Genomic DNA, 26970 nt, shown 5'->3' on the forward strand with positions numbered 1-26970 from the left:
TAATCACAGGTGAGATGAAAGAGGTCATTTTTAAGGAGGCTTTTGGGTGAGGAGGGATGGAACAAGACCATTCCTCCATTGAGGAGACTAGGTGAGAGAATTTCCTTCATCTTTTGAAATAACTTGACCCTGTCTTACCAAGAAAGAGTCAATCAAAAGATTCGATAGATCTGTTTTCCTGGCCAATATGGAACAATCAGGTCTCATCCTGGGCTGTGTGATTACTTTGGAGATCAAGAAAAATGTTGGAGAATTGCCATCTGATGCTCCTTGAAATGGTTTCCAGGACCCAAGTATCTGTGTAACAGCAGTGCTTCGACTGCTCAACCTGACTGGGTTGTCTTTCACTAGTATTTCCAATACTGATATTCATAGGGTTAACTAGTTGGCCATTACACAGGAGCCTGGCTCTTACGTGAGCTAGGGCCTTGGTGTGGGGTCCTGATGTTGTTTCCTAAAATCTTTGCTGAGGTGTCATCCATGCTGTCTTTTCAATCTCCTTTTCCAAGAAACTATATCTGTCATTAGTGGCTGTTAGTTAAGAAGTGGATGACAGGAATCTTAAGTGATCCATGGCATTTAACTGAAATCACATTCATTATAAATTGAGGAGTACCAGTATTTTGCAGCTATTCTGATGACCGTTGACTCCTTTCTAATTGGACAGCACCAGCTTGAGGGAAGAGTTATTGTGGTGTTCCCAAATTCTCCTGAGATGAATAGCATTCATCTCTGGCACCCCTGGCTATGCATTCATCTCTGGCAGGCCTAGGCTGGTTTGTAGCCACAGTTTCAAAGAAGGCTTCATAATCATAAAATTAGTGCTTGGCGATTCAGGAGCAAACTCAGGAAGCACTTTTTCACACCAATGATAGCTGAAATCTGGAACTCTCTCCTCCAAAAAGGCTGTGGATGCTGGGGGAGCTTTCAAGACGCAGGTTGATAGATTTTTGTCAGCTACGTGTATTGAGGGATATGGAGAAAAAGTGGAATTGAGGTGCAGATCAGCACTGATCTGATTGAACAGAAGGTTCAAGGGGCTGAATGGTCTCCTCCTGTTCCTATGATGCTACCGAGATCTGTATAGGGGCTGGTTTCTTCCTTCACAGATTGGCTTCATGAGTTGGGGTGCAATCCGGCTGTCCTCAAAGCTTTAAGTTTTCTGGATACACCAGCAACTGGGTTCTCTGAGCAGCTCAAAACTCTTAGGTTGAATGCTGAAACATCCTGAAGCAGCATTCCTTTTTAGTCCTGTCCCCACATGTTGAGTTAGAAGTGCAGGCTTGCCTCCTGATCTCACACAATGGAACAGCGTGCATTTACATAGACACAGTTTGTGTCGGGGAGGGGGAAATGAAAGGAAATGGACCGAAGATGATGTGGAAAAGGGTTGGCCTTTAGATAGAACAAGGAAACATCACCCTTAAAGGGCTAGACACCCATCACAATTTCTCAGTTGTGTGTCGTATCTAACCCGTGTCAGGTGGCGTATCATCAAGCAAAGAATAATATTCTTAATGCACTGAGAAAATTTGAATGTGATGAAGACATCACATGGGCGGGCACATTGGCGCAGTGGTTAGCACCGCAGCCTCACAGCTCCAGGGACCCGGGTTCGATTCTGGGTACTGCCTGTGCGGAGTTTGCAAGTTCTCCCTGTGTCTGTGTGGGTTTCCTCCGGGTGCTCCGGTTTCCTCCCACATGCCAAAGACTTGCAGGTTGATAGGTTAATTGGCCATCATAAATTGCCCCTAGTATAGGTAGGTGGTAGGGAAATATATAGGGACAGGTGGGGATGTGATAGGAATACGGGATTAGTGTAGGATTAGTATAAATGGGTGGTTGATGGTCGGCACAGACTCGGTGGGCCGAAGGGCCTGTTAAAGTGCTGTATCTCTAAACTAAAAAATAATCAATTGTTATATTCCATTAAACCATACTTACTGGTCTCAAACTCAGCAGGGCTGGGTGGGGGGGGGGGTGGTGGGCGGGGTGGTGTGGCAGTTTGGCAAAAGCGTGAAATGAGTCAACAGCCTGTTTACACCCAATGGAAAGGATAATTGGAAACAGCGTAAAACCTTCTGCTGACTCACTATAGCCCATTTCACGCTGTTCAAGCCCCCACATCTCCTATAGCACAATGCTGAGAGGAAAGGGCAAAGGTTATGGAAATATTCTTTCTTTTGTTAGTAGAGGGCATAAAGTCAAGATCATCACCAAAAAAAGAAAGGGAGAGGTGAGGACAATATTTTTATAAATACAAAGAAAGAAAGACTTGCATTTATATAGCGCTTTTCATAACCACCTGCTTTAAGCCAGTGACGTGTAGTCACTGTAGTGATGTAGGAAATGTGCCAGCCAATTTGCGCACAGCAAACTTCCACAAACAGCAATGTGATAATGACCAGATGATCTGTTTGTGTGACGTTGATTGAGGGATAAATACCGGCCAGAACACTGAGGATAACTCCCCTGCTCTTCTTCGATCTGTTACATCCACCCAAGCTGGCAGATGGGGCCTCAGTTTAACTTCTCATCCAAAAGATGGCACCTCCGACAGTGCAGCACTCCCTCAGTACTGCACTAGAGTGTCAGCCTTGATGTTTGTGCTCAAGAAGAATACCCCTACCAGAAACAGTGATGGAAGCTGATATGTGAGCCACACTGAGTTACTCTTTCACAGATTCCAATGGATTGTTTGAGAGAGTTGCATAGTATTTACAGCACAGAAACAGGTCTATGCTGGCATTTGTGCTCCACATGAGCCTCTTCCCATTTTACATCATCTCATCTTACCAACCTATTATTCTACTGCTTTCTCCTTCACGTGCTTATCTAGCTTCCCCTCAGATACATCAGTGTAATTGTAGGTAAGGGCTTGCAGAATAAACAACAATATTATAATGACCAGATAAAATAAAAGTGGTGAAAGGGATGAGTTTATAGGTCTCATGAGCCAGATGAAAACTTCAACTACATCCTGGGGACAGCACACAAGAATAATTTATTGCTAATGAAATGAATGATGAGACGGATGCATCATCCAACTTTGACCTCAAGCAACTGATTAAGTTACAGTTGTCACAAGTTAAACCAGCTGATTAGTCTTAACAAAGAAACTCAAGTGGCATAGTCATTAAGGCCTTGGAATCACTCCTTGTGACATTAGCACATTCAGCACATCTGTATGAAATTTATCTGTCCATTATTCTACCAAAGGTACTTAATCATAGACTTTTGAAGGAGACCATTTGGTTCATCATGTATGTGCCAGCTCTTCATTCGAGCACTAATCTCACTGCCCACTCTCTCCTCATCCCCTGCGGCCGAAATTTTACTCTCGTCGGACTGGAGCTGTCCACCGACTGAAAAGTCGGTGGCGATCCCGCTTCTGCAGGGCCTGGGGATCCAGACTGCATTTTATGGTCCTTAGGCCCTTAATTGGTCTGCCAGCCAATCAGTGAGCCGGCAGCTCTTAGTCCCAGCAGCGCTACCGGGAGCGGTGGCCACTGCTGGGACTGCAACCCAGCTTCAAGAATGAAGAGGAAGGATGTCCTCGGAAAAGAAGTGAGTTTTTGGTGCCTTGCCGGGGTGATCGGTCAAGCCCCGGCAAGGCAAGGGGGATCGATTGGGGGGGCAGGGGCATGTTGAGCGTTAGGGGTGGTTGGAGCATCGGGGGTGGCCCTCCGTTGGGCACATGGTGCCCGATCAGGAGGGCCCCCCAAGGCCATCAGAAGGTCACCTACTTTTTACAGGCGGCTTTTCTCAGGCCTGGGCCGCCTGTTTGCCAACAGTAATTGGCCATTTAAGGGTCTTGATTGACCTGGGACGGGCGGGACTTCTTTTGCCGCCGCCGCCCCGCATAAAATGGTGGTGGAGGCGGCAGCAGGTCAGGAAGAGCCCCACTGAGCACCCACTCTGCTCTTTGCGAGGGTCATAAAATTCCGGCCTGTATCTGTCTCTGCTTCAAATACTATCCAATTTTCCCTTAAAAGATGCCTCAACCATTCCCTGTGACAAAACATTCCACGCTCCAACAATCCTCTGTGAAATTAACATATTTTGCTTCACCTCTCCTCACTCAGTCACAATTTTAAACTGATGACCCCTCATCGCTGACTCCCCAACCAAAAGAAATTGTCTTTCCCTATCCATTCTCTCAAAACCTTTCATAATTTGTATAAACTTTTAAATCTCCTCAGCCTTCTCTGCTTCAGTGGAAGCAGTTCCAGTATCTCAAGTCTCTCCTCATAACTATTGTTCCGCATTCCTGGTCCCACCCTGGTGAATTTATGCTGTATGCTCTCTATCGTGTTGACGTTCTTTCTATAATGGGGCCCCAAAACTGCATGCAACACTCATGGGTATAGCCAATGTCTTGTACAAATTTAACTGTACTTCTTTACTCGAGTACCCTCTGTCCCCATGTAACTTAAAGGTAATAAACACTTTTATTAAAACAGTAGCCAGATGAATTTCATCAGAATGCATGAAGTGCCGAGATGCTAATATCACACAGTGTCAATCTACCTGTGAACCATGTTACTTTCTGGTCTGAGAGGATAAAAATTCAGCAGCATAAAGAGACATAAATGATACAAAGAGTCTGCAAAAGGATATGGATAAGTTAAACGGGCAAGAAGGTGGCAGATGGAGTATAATATGGGGAAATATGAGGATATTCACTTTGATAGGAAGAATAGAAAAACAGATTATTTGTTAAGTGGTGAGAAACTATTAAATGTTGGTGTTCAGAGGGATTTAGGTCTCCTTGTACAAGGAACACAGAAGGTTAACATGCAGGTACAGCAAGCAATTAGGAAGGCAAATGGTAAATTGGTCTTTATTGCAAGGGGGTTGGAGTACAGGAATAGGAAGTCTTGCTGCAATTCAGCAGGGATTTGGTGAGACCATACCTGGAGTACTGTGTACGAAGGAAGGATGTACTTAAATTAGAAGGGATGCAACTATGGCTCGCTAGGTTGATTACTGGGATTAGAGAGTTGTCCTATGAGGAGCGATTGAGTAGAATGGGTTTATAATCTCTGGAGTTTAGAAGAATGGGAGTTGATTGGATTGAAACATACAAGATTCTGAGAGGGCTTGATTCTGAAGCTGCTTTGCCTGGCTGGAGAGTCTAGAATTAGAGGGCATAGTCTCAGAATAAGGCGATAGCCATTTTGGACTGAAATCAGGAGAAAGTTCTTCACTCAGAGGGCTGAGAATCTTTGGAATTCTCTATGCCAGAGGAAGTTCAATTGTTGAGTATATTCAAGGCTGAAATCAATAGATTATTGGACTTGAGGGGGTAGTCAAGGGATATGGGATCTGGCAGGAAAGTGGAGTTGAGGTCAAGGATCAGCTGTGATCTTATTAAATGGCAGAGCAGGTTCGAGGAGCTGTATGCCTACTCCTGCTCCTATTCCCTACATTCTCAAAGGTTGAAAGATTGAGAAGCCCAGCAGCATTGTTCAGTCCTATGAATTGATGTCCACTTACACAACAGTATTGAAATTTCACTGTGTGATACTGGGGTAGAAGCACTTAACAGGTTTACCTGACGTGACTTTATCTGTTATTTTAACCTCAAATGGGTTAACACACCCATTAAAGCAGTGGACCATGGCACTTCAAACAAGCATTTTAAAATGCTTGTACCTTAATATCACACAGTGGAATTTTAGGCCAGGAACCCCAGTGTAAATTTCCCGACCCTGGACTCCCAGCAGCAAGCTGCATTCAAAGAGAGTCCCGTTCACTCATCACCCCTGTGCTTGCTGACCTGCACTGACTCCCGGTTAAGCAATGCCTCAATTTTAAAATTCTCCTCCTTGGTTTTCAAATCCCTCCATGGCCTTGGTGCTCCCTAGCTCTGCAACCTCCTCCAGTCCTAAAACCCTCCGAGATCTCTTTGCTCCTCCAATTCTGGCCTCTTGAGCATCTCTGATTTCCATTGCTCTCCCACTGCCGATCATGCCTTCAGCTGTCGAGGCCCTAAGCTCTGAATTTCCTCCCTAAACCTCTCAGCCTCTCTTTCCTCTTCTAAGACACTACTTAAAACCTACCTCTTTGATCAAGCTATTGGTCATCTGCACTAATGGCTAAATTTTCCTGTCTGCGTGATGGCAGATCTGGAGGCAGGGGACAGCTCCCCGACGCATTCCTGCCAGGGAAACTTTCCCAGGGATGGGCTGCGAACTGGATCAGCTGCCCGCTCTATTATGGCAGGCAACCAATTCAGATAGTCATGGCCCCAATTACAGGCAATTTTGCAGCCTTGCAGACAATTTGCCGCCAGCGAAGCAGCCCCCCATCACATGTGGGGACAGCCAGCTCAATGGCGGTGGCCTTCCTGCAGCAGGCTGGGTGGGGTGGGCGGGGGGGTGATGGTCATTGGAGCTGGAGGCTCCATGCCCCATTGACGAAGCCGCGAGCATGAAAGGCCACAATCCAGCATTCCTCCATCTTGAGACTGGGTAGTCCATAATGAGGTGCCCTTGCAGTCCCCGACCTCTCAGCAGTGCCCACCTCTCCTGGTGGTCCTGCCAAGGCTCCAGAGCTGCCAGCCGTCTGATTGGGCTGGCAGCATTGAGAGCCCTCCTGCCATCCTCAAATGCAAAGGCGGCCAATGAGGAGGCCACCCCCGGAAGATTGCCGAGACGGTCTCGCTGCTGACAAGTGCGGATCGGAACTCCCATTTGGTCCCAACATTGGGGTCCCAAAGCCCGTGGCAAAATCCAGCCCAAAATCTCATTATGTGGCTCGATTTCAATATTTGTTTGATAATGCTCTTGTGAAGCATAATGCTCTTATGTTAAAGGTGCTATACAAATACAAGCTGTTGTTGTTGGTATAAATTTGTGGACCCAATTCTCTAATCTGTGCCGCCCTATGTAAAGTGGCCACTTAAGGGCCTTCGCCCCTCTCCACGTTGATTTTACATGTGGCTGGTCAGGCGGCCGAGGACCAAAGAAGCCGCCTGGCAAAACCAGGCGGATTCCGAGCATCCTGGGGTGGCCCTCATGGTCGGGCACCCTGTGCCCAATGGAGGGTCGCCCACCGCTACCCCAACCACCCCCGCGACCCCAACCACCCCCAAAACCCAACACGCCCCCCCCCCTTTTCCCCCAATCGACCACCCTTGCCTCGCCAGGGCCTGACCGATTACCCCTGGCAAGGCAACCAAAAATTACCTGCTGTCTCAGCTTCCAGGCTTCCTCCCGTCATGCTGGGCTGCAGTCCCAACAGTGGAAGTCCTGCCTCACACCAAATGAAGCCCGGAGACCTGCAAAATATGGGTCGGATCCCCGGGTGAGGCAGGTGCAAGGTCGTCACCAACTTTTCAGTCAGTGGCCAGCTCCAGTCCGCCTACTGTAAAATTCCGGCCATGGTCTTCCCAGTATCAGAGATTCACAAACCCACAAAAAGCAGGCCAAGGTTTAGCAATTCCAATGCAGGCAGCCAGCACATGGACACTGATCTCCTTCAATCTGAATTAAACAAGGAGCAGCTGAATAAGCATGATGGAACAGCTTAGGGCGACTCTCCCTTTGATCATCACCAATTCCAAGTACAAATCAGGTAACTAGTGGGCTTGTTTATTTTCCAACAGTAAGTAGCATGAAGTTCTACTTGACTGTGTCCTGCGAGACAGTGCTTAAATCGGCAATTTGCTAAGTATGGGAATTCGGTGCATTGAGGGAGGAAGTGCTGTTCTGATCTTTTACGGAACAAGTAGTGATTCAAGAGAGGGAGCTGGAGACAGTGAGACCTGAGAGCTGAAGCCCAGAGGCATTAATTAGGGTGCAGGTGGGTAATTGGTTGGTGAGTTTTAAGGTTTTTTTCCTTTCTAAACTGGGGCAGTAGTTTAAACTGGTACTGGGAGATATAAGTATTGTATTAAATGTGTAGCTTAACTAGTTTAACTGCATAATATAACTACAAAGTAATAGTGATATTTCTAAACTTGAAACCTAATTAGTTAAATAAAACACAATAGAGATGGCAGGACAGGTGATGTGTTGCAGCTATAGCCTATGGGAGCTGGTGGAGACCAGTGTGATCCACTGCGACCACATCTGCAGTAAGTGTCTGCAGGCTCGAGGAACTCCGGCTCAGACTTGATGAGCTGGAGTCCGAGATTTGGACACTGGGATGCATCAGGGAGGGGAAAGTTACATGGACACTTTATTCTACGAGGCAGTTACACCCTTTAGGCTGGGTACTTCAGATTTGGTCAGGGACAGGCAGGTGTGATTATGAGTGATCCAGAAGGTAGTAATAGAGAAGCCTCAGCCCTTGTCCAACAGTTTTGAGGTTCTTGCAGTTTGTGTGGAATACAGCAGGGACTGCAGGGAGGATGCGCAAACTGACCATATCACTGTGGTGCATGGGGCCATTCAAGTGGTGGGAGTATAAAGGAATGTAGTGGTAGCATGGGACTGTATAGTTTGGGGGATAGATACCATTCGCTGCACTTGACAGCATGAGTCCCAAAGGCTATGTTGCCTGCCCAGTGCCAGGGCTATGGATATCTCCTTGGGGCTGACGAGGAACTTGGAGTGGGAGAGGAAGGATTCAGTTATCGTGGTCTATGTAGGTACCAATGACATAGGTAGGACTAAGAAAGAGGTTCTGCTGAGGGAGTATGAGCAGCTAGGGGCTAAATTAAAAACAGAACCACAAAGGTAATAATCTCTCGATTATTACCTGAGCCACAAGCTAATTGGCATAGGGTAAATAAGATCAGAGAGTTGAATGCGTGCCTCAAAGGTTGGTGTGGGAGAAATGGGTTTCGATTTATGGGGCACTGGCACCATTACTGGGAAAGAGGGAACTGTACCGTTGGGACAGCCTTCAGAACCTGAACTGCGTTGGGACCAGTGTCCTGGCAAATTGTATAACTAGGGCTGTAGAGAGGACTTTAAACTAAATAGTTGGCGGGGGGGCCGGGGGAGATTCAGGTGAGGGGAAGTTTAGAAATTTAATGAGAAAGGACAAGGAAATAGTGCAAGGTAGCAATAAGGGTAATGATAACCAGAGTGTGATAGGGACAGAGCATGCAAACATGAGCACCAGCAAATAAGGTCAGAGTAGGGAAAAATGGTAAAAAAAAACAGAATTAAAGGCACTTTATCTGAACGCACCAGCATTCGTAATAAGATGGATGAATTGATAGCTCAAATAGAAATAAATGTGTATGATAAGATAACCATTACTGAGACATGGTTGCAAGTTGACTTAGGTTGGGAACTGACATTTCGGAAGGATAGGAAGAAAGGAAAAGGAGGTAGGGTAGCACTGTTAATAAAGGATGAGATTAGTACAGTTGTAAGAAATGATCTTGGCTCAGAAGATCAAGACGTTGAATCAGTTTGGGTGGAGATAAGAAATAGCAAAGGAAAGAAGTCACTGGTTGGAGTAGTTTATAGGTCTTCCCTAACAGTAGCTACACGGTAGGACAGAATATAAATCAAGAAATAATGGGGGCTTGTAGGAAAGGTACTGCAATAATCGTGGGTGATTTTAATCTTCAGATAGACTGGACTAATCAAATTGGCAAAGGTAGCCTGTAGGATGAGTTCATAGTGTATATTAGGGACAGTTTCTTCGAACAATACATTCTGGAACCAACCCAGGAGCAGGCTATTTTAGATCTGGTAATGTACAATGAGACAGGATTAATAAATGACCTCAAAGGATCCTCTAGGCAAGAGTGATCATAACATGATAGAATTTCACATTCAGTTTGAGGGTGTGAAGTTTGGGTCTGAAACTAGTGTCTTAAACTTAAATAAAACCAATTACAAGAGTATGAAGACAGAGTTGGCTAAAGTGGACTGGGAAAATAAGTTAAAAGGTTAGGCAGCAGAAAAACAGTGGCAGACATCTATGGAGATATTTCATAACTCTCAACAAAGGTATGTTCCATTGAGAAAGAAAGACTCTATGAGAAGGATGCATCATCCGTGGCTAACTAAGGAAGTTAAGGATGGTATCAAATTGAAAGAAAGGTGTACAATGCTACAAAAATTAATGGTAGGCCAGAAGACTGGGGCAATTTTAGAAACCAGCGGAGGATGACTTAAAAAAAGGGAGAAATTAATGTATGAGAGTAAACTAACAAGAAATATAAAAACAGACAATAAAAGCTTCTACAAATATATAAAAATGAAGAGATTGGCTAAAGTAAGTGTTGGTCCCTTAGAGGATGAGACTGAGGAATTAATAATGTGAAACAAGGAAATGGCAGAGACTTTGAACAAGTATTTTGTATCTGTCTTCACAGTAGAAGACACAAAAAGCATCCCAACAACAGCAGAAAATCAACAGGCAAAAGGGAGAGAGGAACCCAAAACAATCACTATTGCTAGAGAAAAAGTACTAGGAAAACTAATGGGACTAAAGGCTGACATGTCCCCTGGGTCATGTCCTAAGGTCTTAAAGGAAGTGTCTACAGAGATAGTGGATGCATTGGCTGCAATCTTCCAAAATTCTCGAAATTCTGGAAATGTCCCAGTGGATTGGAAAATAGCAAATGTAACACCTCTATTCAAGAGCGGGGTGAGGTGGGGGGGGGGGGCGGTGTGGTTAGGTGACAAAAAGCAGGAAACTATAGGCCAGTTGGCCTAACATGTCATTGGGAAAATGCTGCAATCCATTATTAAGGGAGTAGTAGCAGGACATTTAGAAAATCATAATGCAATCAGGCAGAGTCAACATGGTTTTATGAAAGGGAAAGCATGTTTGACAAATTTATCAGAGTCCTTTGAGGATTTAAAAAGCAGGGTGGATAAACGGGGAACCAGTAGATGTAGTGTATTTGGATTTCCAAAAGGCATTCGATAAGGTGTCACATAAAAGGTTACTACACAAGTTAAGAGCTTATGGTGTTGGGGGTAATATATTAGCATGGATAGAGGATTGGCTAACTAAAAGGAAACAGACAGTCGGGATAAATAGGTCAGGTTGGCAAACTGTAAATAGTGGAGTGCCACAGAGATCAATGCTGAAGCCTCAACAATTTACTATCAACTATATTAATGACTTGGATGAAGGGACCGATTGTATTGTTGCCAAATTTGCAGACGATACAAAGATAGGTAGGAAAGCAAGTTGTGAGGAGGACACAAAGTGTCTGCAAAGAGATATAAATAGGTTAAGGGAGTGGGAAAAGTTTGGCTGATGGAGTATATTATGGGAAAATGTGAGACAGTCCACTTTGGCAGGAAGAATAGAAAAGCAGATTATTATTTACATGGAAAAAGACTGTAGAATGCTACAATACAGAGGGATCTGGGTGTCCTTGTACATGAATCACAAAAAGTTAGCATGCAGGTACAGCAAGTATTTGGAAGGCAAATTGAACGTTATCATTTATTGCGAGGGGGATGGAGTATAAAAGTAGGGAAGTCTTGCTACAACTGTACAGGGCATTGATGGGACCGCACTTAGAGTACTGAGTACAGTTTTGTTCTCCTTACTTAAGAAGAGATATACTTGCATTGGAAGCAGTTCAGAGAAGGTTCACTAGGCTGATTCCTGGGATGAAGGGGTTGTGTTGTGAGGAAAGGTTGAGCGGGTTGGGCCTATACTCATTGGAGTTTAGAAGAATGACAGGTGATCTTACTGAAACATAAAAGATTCTGAGGGGGCTTGACAAGGTAGATGCTGAGAGGATGTTTCCCCTTGTGGGGCAATCTAGAACTGGGGGCAAAGTTTCAAAATAAGGGGGTCTCCCTTTCAAGATGGAGATGAGGAATATTTTCTCTCACAGGGTTGTTAATCTTTGGAATTCACTTCCCCAGACAGCAGTGAAGGCTGGGTCATTGAATATATTTAAGGCTGAGTTAGACAAGATTTTTGATCTACAAGAGAATCAAGGGTTATGGGGGGCAGGCAGGAAAGTGGAGTTAAGGCCACAATCAGATCAGCCATGATCTTAATGAATGTTGGACCTGGTTCCAAGAGCCAAATGGCCTACTCCTGCCCCTATTTCTTATGTTCTAGCCGATTGCCTGGCCAAGGGATGGGTAACAAGTCCAAGGAGTTATGTAACTAATTCTGATGAAGGATCGCAGACCTGAAATGTTAATTCTGTTTCTCTCTCCACAGATGCTGCCAGACCTGCTGAGTATTTCCAGCACTTTCTATTCTCATTTCAGAGTTCCAGCATCCACAATATTTTGCTATTACGTAGCTAATTGACCTGATATAAGTGCAAAACTGCCCAGGAGCTGCCAACAGGTTGACTGGCAAAACAGTAGGAGCTAGCAAAGCAATAAATAAGAATAAAATTGGATTTTGCAGTTCATTCAGGTCAATCCTTTCCATTGTTTTGGAATCATCCAGCCTATCTCTGTGCCAGCCATTTATCACGTCAGGCACAAAGGTACCCAAATGTAACATGTAATCACATTCAGAGCAATACTTCACCTAGCAGTTTCCTGGGTTTGGCTGACAACTCAAGATCTTACTTTACTGCGATAATTCTTAGTCAATCCCAGCCTGGAAATTGCACTGTGTTTAGATTATTAAACCAACCGTTACTGCATCCATAGCAAATTCCTCTGTCGGCCATTTTGACAGCAAAGCTGACCCATTTAAATTACATAAGCTAATGCCTCTGTTAAAATTGTAAATACAGGACTGGGCACAAATACATTATCCATTAATAGCATGGTATGGCATTGTGGGTTATTCAGGATATAATGTTAGGGTTTTTTGACACTCAGCTGATTCCTGTCATTGTGGTTGTGGTCAGAGTTGGCAATTAACAATTTATTGGCTTGTTCGTGTTTAAATGTGCATGACTTACCAGAATTGAAAGGAGAGCAATAACTTTTCTCTCTCTTTACCTTTCATGCCTATGAATCATATGCATTAAAAACAATAGTGCAAAATCGATAAATGACAGGGGGTGGGAAGATTGTGCTGCACAGGGATTCCCCACTTTTCAACAGGGTGAGGCTGGTGGCTGAGTCTATATTCCAAGCTGTTTGCGTATTTGGGCAACAGAAGGATCTGAGGAGAAGATTGAATGTTTCTAATGCACAGCTTCACTTGACGGGAGTGAAACCAGGTGTGAGGGTTGGGATTTAATGGATGGAAAATCACCCCAGCCCTTGAACAGGACAGTTTGGTATCAGCACCAGAATTCCCAACAGGAGCTCCCGTTGCAAATTGGGTCAACTGATCTGGCAATGAGGTGCCACTGTTACACTTGTAACAGTCGTAATCATTGCTCTTCACCAGTGTGATAACCACAACTCAAAGGTGTGAATGTCTCCCACAAGTGACAGCAGAAGGATAGTGCACAGCTCTCAGTTGTTGTGTTGTGCTTTCTGCTCTAGAAGTGTTTGTGAGCTAGGATTTAAAACTTCCATTTCCACACAATGGAGCAGGAAAACCTCTTTTCTCATTGATGTGAATCATCCACTGCAGCAACTTGCAAAGCTCCAGTGAACAGGATTATAGGACCTGCGTGTGATCCTGAACCCCTGGTGATCCACTAGACTGCCTGAGATACCTGCCATTGACGATGACGTCAATACAGGAATGAGGGGTAGAAATTCGTCTCGAGTGGTGACACAAAACGGATGATATTGGATCGGCTGCCTGTTTTACACAATACCTGATGTTCAGTTCCATTGCAGTAAATATCAGACGCTGTGTATAACAGGAGGCTGATCAAATACCATCCATTTTGCGTCACCACCCAAGACGAATTTCTACCCGAGTGTTTGTGTAATCTAGTTCAGAGAAGCACAAATGGTGGACCCAGCTCCTGGTGTAAGCCTTCAATTAATTTTAATTTCACACTTTTTGTTAAATTCATGAACCTCAAACTTGTGCCTGAAAATCTACTCCCCATCACTGAAATGGTGGGCCTCTTACATTAAAGGAGCCAGGTTCTAGGATGCTGCCAGCCTTGTTGTGCCCTCTCATTATAAGCTTTGAAGACGCCACCAGCATTTAACTGGGGATCCTCCCCATTACTTCCAATCTAGTTTGCCTGGCTTGTTGACTTTGTCAGCTCAAGGTTGGGCATCTCTGCACGTAATGGCCTCAGATGCCACATGACCCAGGTCACAGCAATAGGAGGTGAAGAGTTGCAACATTCAGTGTGCATGATGACACTGTAAGTGCTGTCAAAAATATTCTGTTCACGGTATTGCCACACATTGGACGCAGGCAACTCCTGTCCGGTATCACCCAGTACCTTACACAGTGACACTACCCCCCACAATGTGCATTCGGTAAACATCATGACTGTAGGAACTTAAAAATATTAGTGACAGTGTAGAGATGCAGCAAGACTAGAAATCCATAACAACAGGCCAGCTCACAAATGACATAACAGGATCATATCATTTCACATATCACACACTAATATGACTGCATGTTGATAGAAATCATTTTTTAATATTTCTGAGCAGTATCATTTAATCACAACTCATTCGTGACTGAGGTCAAAAAGACCCAAACAAGCCAATGAATTCCTTGATAATGTGTATTAATCTTTTAGTCATTTGTTTAAAGCTGCAATATATTACATCAAAAAATGGTTCCTGCAGAAATCTACTGATAAGAAATAAATGGTAATACAACAGGTAGTTTGTACTGTGAGGGGCCAAGGCCCTAGGTGCAAGACACAATTAAGGGTAAAAGAGGTAGGAGAGAAGTTGGAGCCAATCAAGAGTTAAATTGAACTAGCTGAGCAACTGTGGCATTGCTCATAAGGTAATATGGGGTTAGGAGCATGCTGGCTGCTAAGGTGGAGCTGAGTTTAACACGGCCTGACCCTTTAAGGCCACTGCTGAGGAATGTCTTGTGACAAAGTGCTCTAAATAGGCAAATCCTAAGATAAATTGGAGCCAACAGCTGAGGCAAATCTCTATATAGTGGCAGCTGGGTATATATCCTCAGCTTCTCCTATTGTGGAGTGTTGAGGGGTAGTTAAATGTAAGTAACATTAAGCTTGGGTTGCAATTGTCTGTAGATTATAGGAGGATGAGAAGACTGAGAGAGCTGGGGAGCTCCTGGGAAAGCATAAGCTAGAGTAGAAGATGCTATGATAAATCTTGGCGAGGATAATTTTCAAACATTCCAAAGGGCTGGATAGGGTAGATGCTGAGAGATTGTTTCCACTGGTCGGGGCACAGTCTCAGGATAAGGGGCTGATCATTTAGGACTGAGATGAGGAGAAATTACTTCAGTCAAACGGTTGTGAATCTTTGGAATTCTCTGTGAGAGGGTTTTGGATGCTCCATTGTTCAATACATTTAAGACTGGGATAGACATTTTTGATCTCTCAGGGAATCAAGGGATATGGTGAGTGGGTGAGAAAGTGGAGTTGAAGCCTAAGATCAGCCATGATTAGATTAAATGATGGTGTAGGCTCAATGGGACATATGATCTACTCCTGCTCCTATTTCTTGTGTTCTTGTGAACCCTGTTAGCAGGAAACTGGCAGCCGATCTGATCCCATCCATCAGTTTCCTGCAGGTTAAGTGAAATTACCCAAAGACTTGCGAGTTGATGGGTAAATTGGCCATTGTAAAAAAAAATTGTCCCTGAATTGAAGAAAGGTGGGGATGTGAGAGGGAAAATGGGATTAATGTAGGATTAGTATAAATGGATGGTTGGCGTGGACTCGGTGGGCCGAAGGGCCTGTTTCGGTGCTGTATCACTCTAAGACTGCTTGATTTCGACAGAGTGAGGCCATTGGTAGGAAGAGGTATGTGTGGGGCGGGGTAGTTGCTGGAGTTTCAGGAGGGACAGTAGAGGAATATTTAAAGAAGAAATGACCATAGTAATAAGAGAGAGAGAAGGCCAATTGTGGTGGAGATGACTGGAGTGGTAAACTCTTAGTGTGAACTCTTAGTGCATCTTATTGAGACTGATTTAGAAAGGGAACACTACCTAGGGGAGAGAAGGCATGCCTCTTTCCAAACTATGTCAATGGGGTTGGAGGAGCTCAGCACCCAATGTGCCTTCTAATTTTCCTACACTGCGTGTGGCCCGTATCTTGCACTTGACGTCCCTTTAGAACTGATGCGCAGCTGAGCATGTGTGCATCTTAAAGGGACTGCTTCTTATGCACAGCCTGTTTGTTCTCAGCGTGGCACATACGAACAACGTTCCCTCTATGCTGCACAGGTGCATGACTGTGCAGCAATTGGGAACTGAGAAAGTGAGCAAAAGTACAGTAAGGGGGGAAGTGCCTCTGTTGTACTGACACTCGAAGACCATAATTTGGATCAAGCTGAACAATCAGATTGCCAGTGGAATTGCTCACAGTTGCTAAGATGGATTTGAGTTTAAACTGGCTTGACTGTTAAATGCCACTGCTCAGGTACTTTATGTGGGTAAGTGGTCTGAGTGAGCACAGCAGAGGTCAACTGTTGAGGAAAATTTCAGTAGGTTAGCAGCTCTTTGTAAATCCCTAGCTCATGCCCTTGAGGTCTCTGGTTATATTGTTCAGCAGCCTGATAGTACTCCTGTGAGGCACCTTGGGATGTTTTACTATGTTAAAGATGCTATATAAATACAAGTTGATAATTCTCTTTATACTGGGGAATACCTATTAGTTATATTGGTATACAGTGCCCCAGTGTTGTACAACAATCAGTGTATATTGAATGTGCTTGGGTTGTATTGGATGCTCTCTGTAGGGCAGTCCTCTCTGCATTATTGCTCTTTGACCGTGCATACACCACCCACAACGGCACAAATGTGACCCATTCCCTGGCATGGCTTGTTATGCTGGGATCAACTTTGCTACATGTGATTCTGGGAGGTTATGGGGCACATTAGGGGGCAGGTTTGGAACCACTGCAACAGGTGGACACCAATGGATCCATGACGTAAATGATCCTTCTTCAAACATTTTGGAGTTTTGTTTCCTCTGTGTGCATTTTTAGTTTGTTAAATTCCTGGCTGCACTATTTGAACCTGCTGGTTTATTGAAAATAAGCAATTGTATTAAAATGTGCAGAATAGAATGTAAGGCAAACTCATTAACCTAGTTGTTTAAAAACTGTGCAGGGGGTAATTGTAATCCCTCTAAGCTACTACTGCTGTGAAAAGTAGGGTAAGTGCAACTGTGGGTGGTGCAGTGGTTAGCACCGCAGCCTCACAGCTCCAGTGACCCGGGTTCAATTCTGGGTACTGCCTGCGTGGAGTTTGCAAGTTCTCCCTGTGTCTGCGTGGGTTTTCGCAGGGTGCTCTGGTTTCCTCCCACAGCCAAAAAAAACCTTGCAGTTTGATAGGTAAATTGGCCATTATAAATTGCCCCTAGTATAGGTAGGTGGTAGGAGAATATAGGAAAGGTGGGGATGTGGTAGGAATATGGGATTAGTGTAGGATTAGTATAAATGGGTGGTTGATGGTCGGCACAGACTCGGTGGGCCGAAGGGCCTGTTTCAGTGCTGTATCTCTAAATAAATAAACTATCTTCCTGTGTTCACTCTTGGAATCGGTAGCCCTGTTGTAAGTGGAATAGATATAGCCACTCCACTTGTGAACAATAGTGCGAATGGAGCATCTTGCACTGGATAGTAGTGCCAACAGCATCACCCTGCCATGAACAACAGTGTAAACAGGATTACACTATTTCTTGTACAACTATTACCTGTGGCTAATTATCCTCCTGTACCAGTGTAAACATGGGGGAGGGGTGGGGGAGAGCAGGGGTTATAGATTGGACTGAGGGGCATTATACAGTACTCAAACCAGCTGAACTTGTGCTAGTGGGTAACTACAATGCTCAGTGTAGTAAACAGCCTGACAGACTATGACGTCTTGTGTTCCATCCAGTGTTTCCTCTAAGCTGCGCAGTTGCACAGCGACCCAAAGGTTCCCGTGCAGGCTGCGCACAAGTTGGTGGCTTTTAAGTCACCACGCTTGCGCAGCTGCACAAAACAATTAAAGGAGCTGTGCACTTAAACAAATTGCCTGCGCACTCAAAAAAAAACTAGAGGTTACGCTGGTTCCATCCGTGGACTGTGGCAGGTTAGGGTGGGGTTGGTGAGGGTGGTAAGCATCAACCAGGGTACTGCACCTGATCTCTATCTATGACTCATACTGGAAAATGCACAACTGTGGAGTTAGGGATGCAGACAGACCGAGCTCGACTTTGACGCCCTCGGCAGACAAATAGCCGGCCAATGCTCGTGACCTAAGACTCACAGATCAAGACCAACCACTAGAGCTGCTGCTGGAGGGTTGAGGTATCAGGGAACTGTATCCCAGCGAGAGTCAGTGTCTGAATTTGACAAGGAGCAGACGGCGGGTGGAGGGAAAGCATTCATAATTTTGCAATTTCTCTAGGCAAAGACTGATACTTTTCTATAATATACTGCAGCTTTAAATACTATCCATCATTTTAATTTTAGCCTGTGACATCAGCCATTTGCATGCATGCAGTCATTCCAAACAGGGTAATTCATAGTTACTGATCTGCTAGGTCTATTAAACCTCACAGGGTGCTAAGTGTGCTGGCAGGGATGCCTCTGCAGGCTGGCTCATGGGATAGTACACCAAGCTCTCGGGAATTTCAAAAAAAAAAAGCCACCACCGTAAAAAGATACCATCCACATTAACCCACTATTTCTCCAGCACAGGCTTTTGCCCACTGAGACACTCGCTTGGGGTCTGATTGTGTTGCCAGCACAACTGGCTTCTGTTTTCGAATGAAGTGTGATTCTTGGTTCAGTGCTGAAGTTATGAGGAGCATTGTCAGACTGACGGCCAGCTCTTCCACATCACCACCTTTTCAGCACTGACATTCTCTGCCAATCAAATCCGGAAACATCGGCAGCAACAAGAGATGCCAGCCGGGCATTTCTGGATTTAAAAGTTAAATATCAGAAACAGCCAAGTTTATCTTTTATTATTACAGGTAGGAACGCAGAGTAAGTATCACTTTTAATAAACATTTCTTTATTGCAGTCAGGATCTTCAATGGATTGTGACAGCAGAGAAAGAAAAAGTTGTTTTTTATTAAATTTATTTTCCCAGGTCATTAATAGCAAGAACAAAAAAAAACTGAATTCCACTTGATAAAATTGTCTCTACCCCATACCAGGTGGACACTTCCGTCAGCTAAAGGTGATGAGGAGGGCCATGATGCCCCCACTGTCAAATAGCCCACTGATGCATATGATCGCATGTGAGCAATAGGCTCTTGAGTCTTGGGTGTGGGGGCAGCCAGACCTCTGCGAGCATTAGTGTCAGTCTGGAAAGGATGAAAACATTTCCGATGATCAATGAACATGGTGGGAGTGGCGGTGCGGGGGTGGGGTAAATCAATGGTTGAGCGCTCTGTCAGGATCAGGCCAGACTGTAAATGAGGATGCAAGTCTCTTCTATTGGCTGATTGTAAGGGTTTTATGTGAAATAAGCTGAGGCATTTTCAATCCACTTCCTAACATACAGAGCTGTACTTTGGTGCTCATTGGCATTCTCACTCTGAGGCCCCTGGATGGTTGGTGTGGGAAATGGAATAATGCTGTGCCAGTGTTATAGGGGGCACTTTAAGATTGGGACAAAGCCACAATACTGGGCAGAGCAGCGCAAACCTAGTTTTACATCTACTTCATGCTGTATACCAGACCTGGGAGTGCTTGCTGCTGACACTGGGTCCCTGAAATGGTGTTCCACTCCCGAGCTCTCCCATTCTATAAAACAATGTTTTACAAAAGTTTTGAAAACATTTACTGGCTTGCCTTTATTATGAGAAAGAAAGGGAATGGAATATGAAGAACGGTCAGGCAGTGTAAGCTGTATTTGCTGGGACTGTGAAAGAGACCTGAATAATCCCTGCTGGACATCCTTGTGAAATAAAAGGCATATCAACTGCAGCTGGTACACTGTTTCATTCAAGAATGAACTATTCAATTCACAGGCAGTGCTGTCCTGTCACCCTCTTGGTGTGGGAACTCTCATTAAAATGCTACTGCATCAGATTGGCAACATCTCCTTTGCCAATGTGTGGCAACTTAACATTGCTCTCCACCACTGGCACGATAACCAGGGCATGGAGGTGGGGAGGAGTGGAACAGTATTCTGAACTGAAGCAAAGACAGAGTGCAATGTGGTAGGGGTCACAGCCATAGTTTAGCTTCAGATGGTTCAAGGTCAAAATCTGGTCTGGTGTTCACACTGTCTTGGTTCTCCAACCCCCAAATTTTGGACCAACAGTGACCCTGAAGTATTGGACCTCAACCATCCAAAGACTAATGATCAAAAGATCATACTCTTATGTATAGTAGAAACATGCTTTGTGGCTTCAATGTACAGTATCGTCCTCCAAATCATCCAAGACCACGTTGGGACCCCTATCGTGGTCTAGTCTGGGCTCCACTCATCCTTTGTGATAACGCCAAGAGTGTCAGAGGTAATACCATTTGAGCGAGGAAGTGTAGATTTTCACTCTAAATCTAACACCATCTGGCTTTGCTTTACTTTTCAATTCCTAAAAACCTTGGTGTCAAATCCCATGAGCCGACTGGGTTTCAAGTTAAACATTTTTATTGGGTAACTCCTGGATGCAGTTCATACCATCCAGTATCCCACAATTCATCACAGATGTCATTCTGGATCATGCACAAAAACAATTGGTGAAATCATTCTTCATATATATATTAAATATATATATATATATATAGAGTAAAAAAAAAATGTATCTTTAAGAAGCAGATTTGTTAGTATCGTGTGAAGTGTTAGATTAGTTATAGGCAACAAACGTGAAAATTGGCAGGTTAGGCTGCAGCCTCATGCAAGCAGGCACCAAGCAGAGATAGAGAGAAGCTGGCCAGCAGGGGCTACACTCACCCTTTTGTACAGTCTACGGTCCACCAGGGGGCTTTAGACAGCAAAACAATACCAAACAGCTATTAGCAAACCAAACGTACCATCAATTATCAGACCAAAGGCAGGTTTCAACACTTCAAATTTCGATGCAAGTTGCTGTAATTTCTCTCTCCCTCCCTCCCTCCTCCTTTTTTTGCCATTCATCTTCAAAGCCCCTTCACCTCCTCCAACTAGGAGAATGGGTGAGTTGGGAGAAGAGAACTCCTCCATGGCCATCAACACCAACGTTGTCCTGTCTTGTGGACAGGTTTGGCAGAAGATGCGTGTCTGCAAGACAATAGGGACATTCCTTCTTCCCCTGCCATGGCACTGCACCAGGGCCAATGATGCTTTTCATAAACAAACTGGTCATTGGGTTAGAGTGAACATGCTTAGAAACTCACTCTACTGGGGTAAGATAACAGGTGAGCTGTCATCCTGTCATGAGAGTTTTCAAGGCCAACTTCCCTGACTGACAGAATTAGCCAGTGATCTGATGACACACAAGCACAGTTCTGTTTAAACTCAAAGCAACGGTCTGTCCTCTCTCTCAAACCTCAACTTAAACACAGAAGGACAACTGAGGCCAATAATTGGACCCAAATACGTTTTTAATCACCTCTCATGTCTTCTAATACTGAAGGCCACACAGTGTCCTAAATGGACAAGACAGCATGGCAACCCAAGTGGCCTACAGTATGTAAGCACAGAGTGTTGTGACCAGAGTAATAAGAAACAGCAAGAACATGTTCACAGAATTAAATAGAGAGAAGAGTGAGTAATATAAAAGAGTTGACAACTACAGTTTAGACGCCCCTTTAACATACACACTATTAACATAGAAAATCAAGCAATGCAGCAATGAGTGTTAAAATGACCAACCTCACCCCTCCTGAGGATCAGTAACAATCACACCAAACCAGGTCTGGCATCCCTTGTCTGCCTGTAGAACCAAAACAATGCTGGACCCAGGAATCGTGCAAAGGCCCGATGAGCTGAATGGTCTCCTTCCATGCTGTAACATTCTATGATTTTCATGAAAAGCAAGCTGCTCAGATTCAGCATCATCAACTTAATGCTGTGACAAGGATTGTGTGTGCACCAATTGGTTGTTTGGAATAAGGCCAAGGTTTCTCAGCATCAACTGTCACTTTGTAATGTTGTAAAGAATGATCAAGTTACATAGATTTGTTGCTCTCAAGTCTCTTAAGAGTGCTGCTGAAATATTAACCCATCTTTCTCTTTCAGGAGCTTACTGCCCTGTTGTGCAATTCCAGGGGTTCCTGTTTTTACTTTAGATTTTGACCGTTTATGCATTTTCTTTTTTTACAAAGGAAAACTATTCTGCCCCAACAATTCCATTCCATAGAATATACAGGCTGGCCTATTAGATTCTGCACAAGACCAATTTCTACCCCATTGAGCATACTCCTGGTAATATTGCTCAACAGTCATTTCTAGCCTCATGTCTTCTTTCTCTCTACTTAGTCAGCACAGAAGGAGGCCATTCATCTCCTTGTGCCTGCTCTATGAAAGAGCTATCCAATTATCCCGCTCCCCTGCTCCTTCCTCATAGCCCTACAAATTTTTCCTTTTCAATTCCCTTTTGGAAGTTATCACTGAATCTGCTTCCACTAACCTTCATGCAGTACATTCCAGATCATTATAACTCACTGCATAAAAAAAAACTCACCTTCCCCTCTGGACTTTTTGCCAATTATTTTAAATCTGTTCTTATCCCAATCTCTTTTCTTGTTTCTGTTTCAGTCTCTCTCACTTTTCTTTCTCTTTGTCCTGTGGGACTTTTATTCCCTGGCTCTCTTATGTTACTTTTTTTTATCAAACAAACGCTACTTACAGCCCCTGGTGCTTTGGGATATGAATGGGGCAGAATCCTATGCTGAGGAACAGAACTAAACCAATTGGTATGCAGCTGTTTTGAAGTTGGGAGCCCCCCTAGCTTTATTTACTTGGCCCCTGGGTTCTCCTCAACATCCAAACAGGCCAATAAGGGGAAAACTGACAGCACTGGCCTACCCAGTTAGGCTGAGCTGACCAGGCTGCCATACGGTCACCAACACTCCAGGAAATTAATAAGACTATACTTTTAGGGATCATTTCTATAGTTTTTTCCAAGAGAAATGTGTTTCTGAAGTGTTTGGTCTCACAAACCACAAGGAGGATTTATAGTGTTCTCTTCTGAGCAGGAAGCAGACATTGAGCATTGCTTTTAGCAGCTGTTCTCTGTTATTGATGAGTGTTCTTTCTCTCTTTTGTAGAGAGTTGGAGGAAGAGAACACAGTCTGAGCGGTTTGTCTTTAAATGGGAGAAGTATGTTTTTTTTTTAAGGTAGTTGGTGTTTCAGGGCGGCACAGTGGCGCAGTGGTTAGCACCGCAGCCTCACAGCTCCAGCGACCCGGGTTCAATTCCGGGTACTGCCTGTGCGGAGTTTGCAAGTTCTCCCTGTGTCTGCGTGGGTTTCCTCCAGGTGCTCAGGTTTCCTCCCACATGCCAAAGACTTGCAGGTTGATAGGTAAATTGGCCATTATAAATTGCCCCTAGTATAGGTAGGTGGTAGGGAAATACAGGGACAGGTGGGGATGTGGTAGGAATATGGAATTAGTGTAGGGTGTAGGGTGGTTGATGGTCGGCACAGACTCGGTGGGCCGAAGGGCCTGTTTCAGTGCTGTATCTCTAAACTAAACTAAATCTCGAGGAAACTACTGCGAGCAAAACCGGGAGAAAAATCATAGTGGGCATTAAAAATGTTGTGTTTTTTAAAAAGGTTTCTTTGAAAAGTTTTCAGTTATTAAAAATGTAGCAGTTGGAGAAGAAAAAGCTGTTTGACAGTCAAAAGCCGTCCACGTGAGTCATGAAGAGTCTGTTCGTTTTCCAACAGACCACTGTTAGAGGGTGTGCTATAAGGATGGGTGTGCTGGGTGACAGAAGCATGGGGCAGAGCAGTGAGAGGCAGGAAGTCATGTAATTAAATCTCCAGGAATATATCCAACCAGAGTTGGAGGAAGGGAGGGGGAGAAAGAGAGGAACATCTGACATGGATGAGGTCTGGAGAGTCATATACAACTTATAGGCCCCAGAAGAGTCTTTCAACCTGAAATCAGCAAGGATAACCCTAGTCTAGCAGCTGCTCAAACCAAATCCAATCTTGCCACTTGTCAGTAGGTAGTTACCTTGCAGTATCAAAATTTATGACATCTGGGGTTCTTCATTTTTGGGCAGGGCAATTGTCATGAAATACAGTGATTAATGGAAGATAGTTCACAGAAGAATTTCACACTGATAGAAACCAGTTCACCACAAAACAAAATGAAACTCCTGAAAAATTAATATTTGAACACTTCTTGGTAGAGGAATTGCATTCTATGCTGAAACACAGTTTATCAGCTTGAATTCTCCACGTGATGAAATCTTAACTTCTACCCATTTCTGTTGCTATTTGTTACTTGTTCAACAAAAAGTGTTTAAATGAAAATACCACCCAGTTTGCAACACTAGAGAGGGTTTTATTGAAGAGCAGAGTGGGCACTGCAAAGCTGTGTTTGAGTTGCATGGTTATTAACACATCATCTTCCTTCATATTCGGTGTTCAGAACTCTCTCATACCCCTTACTCACACTTTAAACAAAGACACATTAGGGTGAATTTTGCCAGGCCTGGTTGGGTCAGAGCCTCACCTGCAGTCATCAAGGAATATTGCACATGCATTGCCTGGGGTTTGCCGATATTTCAGAGGTGAAGCCCCTCCCACTATCCAGGGATCTCGCAAAATGGACCCCATTGATTCTTCTAACTCTTGTGTGTTTCACCCCCCCTGCCCACGCCCCACGCCCCCCCCCCCCCCCCCCCCACCCCCCGACAGAATGCTCCAATATTCTTTAATGTTCAAATCTGAATCTCAATGGAACATCTGTTGTGAGGAAACAGATAGAGCTGAGCTACGCTACATGCCAATTTGGTAATGCACAGCTCACTCGTGTCTCACTGTCAATTCCCACACCGGTATGCTAAACACCAAATGTGAAAAGAAAGCAGCATTGATATAACACCTTTCATGACCTCAGGACATCCCAAAGTGCTTAACAGCCAATCAAGTACTTTTGACTTGTAGTTACTGTTGTAATGTAGGAAATGTAGTAGCCAATTTACACACATCAAGCTCCCAAAAACAGCAATGTGATAATCTGTTTTGATGGTGCTAGCTGTGGGATAAATATTTGGCAGAACACCAGGGAGAACTCCCCACTCTTCTTTGAATAGCACCCTCAATGCAGCCCAGTCTCTGCCAGTCATGGATGAGCTGGATGAACAGCCAACAAAATTGGAACTCAGTGATGCCATTGATTCTCTAGCCAGTGGAAAAGCCCCTGGGAAGGACGGCATTACCCCTGAAATAATCAAGAGTGCCAAGCCTGCTATACTCTCAGCACTCCATGAACTGCTTTGCCTGTGCTGGGATGAGGGAGCAGTACCACAGGACATGCGCGATGCCAATATCATCACCCTCTATAAGAACAAGGGTGACCACGGGGACTGCAACAACTGTCATGGAATCTCCCTGCTCAGCATAGTGGGGAAAGTCTTTGCTCGAGTCGCTTTAAACAGGCTCCAGAAGCTGGCTGAGCGTATCTACCCTGAGGCACAGTGTGGCTTTTGAGCAGACAGATCCACCATTGACATGCTGGTTCTCCCTTCGCCAGCTACAGGAGAAATGCCGCGAACAATAGATGCCCCTCTACATTGCTTTCATAGATCTCACCAAAGCCTTTGACCTCGTCAACAGACGTGGTCTCTTCAGACTACTAGCAAAGATCGGATGTCCACCAAAGCTACTAAGTATCATCACCTCATTCCATGACAATATGAAAGGCACAATTCAGCATAGCAGCGCCTCATTGGACCCCTTTCCTATTCTGAGTAGCGTGAAACAGGGCTGTGTTCTTGCACCTACACTGTTTGGGATCTTCTTCTCCCTGCTGCTCTCACATGCGTTCAAGTCTTCAGAAGAGGGAATTTTCCTCCACACAAGATCAGGTGGCAGGTTGTTCAACCTTGCCTGTCTAAGAGTGAAGACCAAAGTACGGAAGGTCCTCATCAGGGAACTTCTCTTTGCTGACGATGCTGCTTTAACATCTCACACTGAAGAGTGTCTGCAGAGACTCATCGACAGGATTGCGGTTGCCTGCAGCGAATTTGGCCTAACCATCAGCCTCAAGAAAACGAACATCATGGGACTGGACGTCCGAAATGCTCCATCCATCAATATTGGTGACCACGCTCTGGAAGTGGTTCAAGAGTTCACCTACCTAGGCTCAACTATCACCAGTAACCTGTCTCTCGATGCAGAAATCAACAAGTGCATGGGAAAGGCGTCCGCTGCTATGTCCAGACTGGCCAAGAGAGTGTGGGAAAATGGCACACTGACACGGAACACAAAAGTCTGAGTGTATCAAGCCTGTGTACTCAGTATCTTGCTCTACAGCAGCGAGGCCTGGACAACATATGTCAGCCAAGAGCGAAGTCTCAATTCATTCCATCTTCACTGCCTCCGGAGAATCCTTGGCATCAGGTGGCAAAACCGTATCTCCAATGCAGAAGTCCTCGAGGTGGCCAACATCCCCAGCACATACACCCGGCTTGGCCATGTGAGCCGCATGGAAGATGGTAGGGTCCCCAAGGATGCATTGTACAGCGAGCTCGCCACTGGTATCAGACCCACCGGCCGTCCATGTCTCCGCTTTAAAGATGTCTGCAAACACGACATGAAGTCCTGTGACATTGATCACAAGATGTGGGAGTCAGTTGCCAGTGATCGCCAGAGCTGGCGGACAGTCATAAAGGCGGGGCTAAAGAGTGGCGAGTCGAAGAGACTTAGCTGTTGGCAGGAAAAAAAGACAGAAGCGCAAGGGGAGAGCCAACTGTGTAACAGCCCCGACAACCAATTTTATCTGCAGCACCTGTGGAAGAGTCTGTCACTCTAGAATTGGCCTTTAGAGCCACTCCAGACGCTGCTTCAAAAACAACTGACCACCTCCAGGCACTTGCCCATTGTCTCTCGAGACAAGGAATCCAAAGAAGAACTGTGGGATCTTTTAT

The 26970-nt window shown here is 44.7% G+C and overlaps 1 protein-coding gene and 1 non-coding gene across 9 annotated transcripts in view; one reads left to right on the forward strand and one right to left on the reverse strand.

Annotated features, from left to right (window-relative positions):
* The window catches only part of LOC137352094 (calmodulin-binding transcription activator 1-like), a 1221793-nt gene that overhangs the window by 15525 nt on the left and 1179298 nt on the right, over window positions 1–26970 (reverse strand). For 5 of the 8 annotated variants that reach the window (XM_068017185.1, XM_068017182.1, XM_068017180.1 and 2 more), the window contains one exon: window positions 20839–20869. The exons of 2 other annotated variants lie outside the window; for them this stretch is intronic. In XM_068017185.1, the coding sequence (XP_067873286.1) occupies window positions 20839–20869 (31 nt within the window). Of the gene's footprint in view, window positions 1–20838; window positions 20898–26970 lie in introns of all 8 variants that reach the window. One more of the 8 variants, XM_068017184.1, reaches the window with a different exon arrangement.
* Window positions 22952–23168, forward strand: LOC137352285 (small nucleolar RNA U3). The gene has a single exon (XR_010969666.1). It is a non-coding gene; the product is annotated as a small nucleolar RNA U3 (small nucleolar RNA).

Source organism: Heterodontus francisci, chromosome 37 (genome assembly GCF_036365525.1).
Source record: "Heterodontus francisci isolate sHetFra1 chromosome 37, sHetFra1.hap1, whole genome shotgun sequence".
Classification (NCBI taxonomy): Eukaryota; Metazoa; Chordata; class Chondrichthyes; order Heterodontiformes; family Heterodontidae; genus Heterodontus; species Heterodontus francisci.